At 42.6% G+C, this 6,000-nt stretch overlaps 1 protein-coding gene across 1 annotated transcript in view; it reads left to right on the top strand.

The window, feature by feature from the left end:
• Positions 1 to 247: 247 nt before the first annotated feature.
• LOC115415977 (carnitine O-palmitoyltransferase 1, liver isoform-like) overlaps positions 248 to 6,000 on the top strand; it is a 29,332-nt gene continuing 23,579 nt past the window's right edge. The window contains exon 1 of the mRNA XM_030129657.1: positions 248 to 400. Within this exon, the coding sequence (XP_029985517.1) occupies positions 336 to 400 (65 nt within the window). The 5' untranslated portion in view covers positions 248 to 335. The remainder of the gene's footprint in view (positions 401 to 6,000) is intronic.

The following is a 6,000-nucleotide window of genomic DNA, read 5'->3' as shown; positions in this document are numbered from 1 at the left end:
TGTGTGTGTGTGTGTGTCTGTATGTGTGTGTGTCTGTGTGTCTGTGTGTGTGTGTGTGTCTGTATGTGTATGTGTGTGTGTATATTTGTACCTGTTTATTTTAGCTGATTTTATTTGTATGTTTACAGAGGGTTTTCTATATGATACAGATTAAATGGAACTGATATTTAATTACAGTCATTGCACTGATTCTATTCTATTCTATTCTATTCTATGTTCTCCAGGTTCTTCATGTTGTTTTTCTTTCTCTCTCGTTCCAGAACAGTTTAATTAAGGGCGTGTTTCCTGCTAGCCCCTCCTCCTGGCTGTTTGTTGCCATAGCGATCTTGGCCACCATGTACATGCGCTCAGATCCAAGCATGGGTCTGATCAGCAAAATACAGCAGCACCTGCCGCTCAGGTACATGCACATGCACACGCACACGCACATGCACCTGCCGCTCAGGTACATGCACATGCACACGCACACGCACATGCACCTGCCGCTCAGGTACATGCACATGCACACGCACACGCACATGCACCTGCCGCTCAGGTACATGCACATGCACACGCACATGCACCTGCCGCTCAGGTACATGCACACGCACCTGCCGCTCAGGTACATGCACATGCACCTGCACCTGCTGCTCAGGTACATGCACATGCACCTGCCGCTCAGGTACATGCACATGCACACGCACATGGACCTGCCGCTCAGGTACATGCACATGCACATGCACCTGCACCTGCCACTCAGGTACATGCACATGCACCTGCCGCTCAGGTACATGCACATGCACATGCACACGCACCTGCACCTGCCGCTCAGGTACATGCACATGCACACGCACACGCACATGCACCTGCCGCTCAGGTACATGCACATGCACACACACGCACGCACCTGCCGCTCAGGTACATGCACATGCACATGCACACGCACATGCACCTGCCGCTCAGGTACATGCACATGCACACGCACACGCACATGCACCTGCCGCTCAGGTACATGCACATGCACACACACGCACGCACCTGCCGCTCAGGTACATGCACATGCACACGCACACGCACATGCACCTGCCGCTCAGGTACATGCACATGCACACGCACATGCCACTCAGGTACATGCACACGCACATGCACATGCACGTGCCGCTCAGGTACATGCACACGCACATGCACATGCCGCTCAGGTACATGCACACGCACACGCACATGCCGCTCAGGTACATGCACATGCACCTGCCGCTCAGGTACATGCACATGCACCTGTCGCTCAGGTACATGCACACGCACATGCACATGCCGCTCAGGTACATGCACACGCACACGCGCATGCCGCTCAGGTACATGCACATGCACCTGCTGCTCAGGTACATGCACATGCACCTGCCGCTCAGGTACATGCACATGCACACGCACATGCACCTGCACCTGCCGCTCAGGTACATGCACATGCACACACACGCACGCACCTGCCGCTCAGGTACATGCACATGCACACACACGCACGCACCTGCCGCTCAGGTACATGCACATGCACACGCACACGCACATGCACCTGCCGCTCAGGTACATGCACATGCACACGCACATGCACATGCCACTCAGGTACATGCACACGCACATGCACATGCACGTGCTGCTCAGGTACATGCACACGCACATGCACATGCCGCTCAGGTACATGCACACGCACACGCACATGCCGCTCAGGTACATGCACATGCACCTGCCGCTCAGGTACATGCACACGCACGTGCACATGCACACGCACGTGCACATGCACCTGCCGCTCAGGTACACACAGGTGGTGTCAGATGAGCAGTTTAACAGAGGAATAGAAGCAGGAGTTCTGTCAGTTATGGACCGCACCCACACATATGAAACTACTGCCCACACTAAGGTTAGTATTGTTGACCAAAACTAACCAAATGACCAAAACTAGAATTGAAAAAACATTTTTGTTAACTGAAATAAATAAAAACTATAATTAAAAGAAAAAAACATAACTAACTGAAACTATATTGTGTGTTTACAAAATTAACTAAAACGGATAAAAATTATGAATCAAATTCCCTTCATTTTCGTCTTTGTCAATGCTGGATTGATATAGAATTGATTTATTTCACTCAAGCAATTGTAGCTAGCAGCACCATATGATATTTAAGGGTCTGTCACTTGTGCTTTAGCGTTGTCTTCTGGTCTCCACTCTTTTTAAAAAAAATGTATTTATTTATTTGTTTGTTTAATTTAATTTTTCTTTTTTTTTTCTTTTTTTAATTTTAATCTAATTTTATTTTGTTTAATTTAATTTTATTTTACTTTTATTTATTTATTTATTCATTCATTCATTTATTTATTTATTTATTTATTTACAGTACAGGCCGAAAGTTTGGAGACACCTTCTCATTCTTCACATTTTCTTTATTTTCATGACTATTTTCATTGTAGATTCTCACTGAAGGCATCAAAACTATGAATGAACACATGTGGAATTATGTACTTAACAAAAAAGTGTGAAATAACTGAAAACATCTCTTATATTCTAGTTTCTTCAAAGTAGCCACCCTTAGCTCTGATGACTGCCTTGCACACCCTTGGCATTCTCTTGATGAGCTTCCAGAGGTAGTCACCTGAAATGGTTTCCACTTCATAGCTGTGCCTTGTCAGGGTTACTTAGTGGAATTTCTTGCCTTATTGATGGGGTTGGGACCATCAGTTGTGTTGTGCAGAAGTCAGGTTGATGCACAGCTGACAGCCCTATTGGACAACTGTTAGAATGCATATTATGGTGAGAACCAATCAGCTAAGTAAAGACAAACAAGTGGCCATCATTACTTTAAGAAATGAAGGTCAGTCAGTCTAGAACATTTCAAAAACTTTGAATGTGTCCCCAAGTGCAGTCGCAAAAACCATCAAGCGCTCCAACGAAACTGGCTCACATGAGGACCGCCCCAGGAAAGGAAGACCAAGAGTCACCTCTGATGCTGAAGATAAGTTCATCTGAGTCACCGGCCTCAGAAATCGCAAATTAACAGCAGCTCAGATTAGAGACCAGATGAATACCACACAGAGCTCTAGCAGCAGACACATCTCTACAACAACTGTTAAGAGGAGACTGCGTGAATCAGGCCTTCATGGTCAAACAGCTGCTAGGAAACCACTGCTCAGGAGAGGCAACAAACACAAGAGATTTATTTGGGCCAAGAAACCCAAGGAATGGACATTAGACCAGTGGAAATCTGTGCTTTGGTCTGATGAGTCCAAATTTCAGATCTTTGGATCCAACCGCCGTGTCTTTGTGCGACGCAGAAAAGGTGAACGGATGGATGCTACATGCCTGGTTCCCACCGTGAAGCATGGAGGGGGAGGTGTGATGGTGTGGGGGTGCTTTGCTGGTGACGCTGTTGGGGATTTATTCAAGATTGAAGGCAACCTGAATCAGCATGGCTACCACAGCATCCTGAAGTGACATGCCATTCCATCCGGTCTGCGTTTAGTTGGACCATCATTTATGTTTCAACAGGACAATGACCCCAAACACACCTCCAGGCTGTGTGAGGGATATCTGACCAAGAAGGAGAGTGATGGAGTGCTGCGCCAGATGACCTGGCCTCCACAGTCACCGGACCTGAACCGATGATCGAGATGGTTTGGGGTGAGCTGGACCGCAGAGTGAAGGCAAAAGGACCAACAAGTGCTAAGCATCTGTGGGAACTTCTTCAAGACTGTTAGGAAACCATTTCAGGTGACTACCTCTGGAAGCTCATCAAGAGAATGGCAAGAGTGTGCAAAACAGTCATCAGAGCTAAGGGTGGATACTTTGAAGAAACTAGAATATAAGAGATGTTTTCAGTTATTTCACACTTTTTTGGTAAGTACATAATTCCACATGTGTTCATTCATAGTTTTGATGCCTTCAGTGAGAATCTACAATGAAAATAGTCATGAAAATAAAGAAAATGCAAAGAATGAGAAGGTGTGTCCAAACTTTTGGCCTGTACTGTATGTATTTATTTTTCTGGTCCCCACTCTACCTGGAAACATGGAGACTAAAGTTGGGAGAAAGCAGCAGAGTCCTGTCTGGGATTTATGTGAATATGACAACAGAGAAGAAGAGAAAAGAGACCACTGAACTACAACTGAACTACAACTGAACTACAACTAAACTAAAACTAAACTAAAACTAAGCATTTAGAAAATAATGAAAACTAATTAAAACTATCAAACCTGCTCTTAAAACGAATTACAACAAACTGAATTAGAGGGAAAAAAAAAGTCCAAACTAAATAAAACTGAACTAGAATGAAAAATCCAAAACTATTAGAACCTTGGCCCCTACCCCATGTACTACCCCCCCCCCCCCCCCCCCCGGCGCCTGTTTTGCAGAAGACATATGAAACACTTCAGGAACAAACTACAGCTGTTGTTCTAAAATGTTGTTTCCATCCATAGAGGTTCTGGGAAGAAAGTAGAGTTTGACAGCATTTTTGGTTAAAAAAAAAAGAAAAAACAGGTTTTAAAGGATATTGTCAGATTATTGATTATCGGAAATTTTTAAAAAATAATCGTAATTATGTTTACTTTTTAATTTTTTTGCCTACATGGCCCAGCCCTATTATGGGCTGTATTTATCGGTGTAAACTTTAATTATTGGAATGATATGAATGACTTCATTCAGTTCAGTATCAGACCCATCCTCCCCCAGAGTTACTGTGCATCTGGAATGTTGTGTTTTGACTTCCTGTTGGTCCGAAGGCTGAACCTGAGTCTGTAAAGGTCGGACCAGTGAACTTCCACCTACTGTCACACCTGTTCTACGGTACGGCTGTGAATAGAACAGGTGCATTATGGGAGGTTCCACTGGTTCTACTGGTTCTACTGGTATGAGGAGGAGCAGGAGGTGGACTTGATCCACGACACTGATTATTTTGGCGTCTGTGAAAGGCTGCCTGGCCTTTGTGTCCATACCTGTCTAGAATGAAGCATAAAAAACATCTACAATCAAGCAAAAAAAACAAACAAACTTAAATTTAGCAAAAAAAAAAACTTAAATTTAACAAAACATCTTGAATTAAGCCAAAAAATCTTAACTTTAGCAAAAAATCTTGAATTAAGCAAAAAATCTTGAATTAAGCAAAACAAATCTTGAATTAAGAAAAAAACGTGCATTTAGCAAAAAAAAAAACAAAAAACTTAAATTTAGCAAAAAAAAATCTTGAATTAAGCCAAAAAAAAAAATCTTAAATTTAGAAAACGAATCTTGAATTAAGCAAAAAATAAAAAATAAAAAAATCCTACATTTAGCAAAAAAAAATCTTGAATTAAGCAAAACAAATCTTGAATTAAGCAAAAAAAAAAAAAAAAAATCTTAAATTTGGCAAAAAAAAAAAAAATCTGGAATTAAGCACAAAATCTTGAATTAACAACTTCAGATGTTTGTCTGTGTTTTAGTACAAAAATCACATTAGGTGATGAAACTCTTTCCATTTCCAAACTCTCCTGTACCAATAAAATGTGACTAACCTGAACAAATGTGTCCAACCTGAAATGTCTGTATTAAATTCAGTCCAGTTTGAACTCTTTTCTTCCTGTTCCTCAGTGTTTAGTGTCTTTGGAGATCTGATCTGAGAAAATTACACCGATTTATCTGAAGAAATGTCCTTTTTTTCAGGTTCTTCACGTTTTTTGTTTGGATAGTTTATAAAAGTCAGTATTTTCATCATTTAATTTTTGTTTTTTTTTTTTTACTCAAACACAGACTTAAATGTGCAGTTGTCATTCTTTCTGGGTTCTTGTGTTCTTCTTTTCCTGGTTGGGTCCACTGCAGATCAGATCAGACTGAATGTGGAACCTGACAGAACAGCAGTTTAGAACCCTGGGTGACAGGATGCATTTCCAGATGGTGGATGTGAGTGTTTTACTGCAGGAACTGAGTCCTGCATCAGTGAACATGAACCAACAGGAGTTTACACACACAAGGAGGTCCGCCCACTGAGTCAGTGTGGGCGT

This window comes from Sphaeramia orbicularis, unplaced genomic scaffold (genome assembly GCF_902148855.1).
Source record: "Sphaeramia orbicularis unplaced genomic scaffold, fSphaOr1.1, whole genome shotgun sequence".
NCBI lineage: Eukaryota > Metazoa > Chordata > Actinopteri > Kurtiformes > Apogonidae > Sphaeramia > Sphaeramia orbicularis.
Note: the sequence above shows the minus strand (reverse complement) of the source record. Positions and strands in the feature narration are given on the sequence as shown.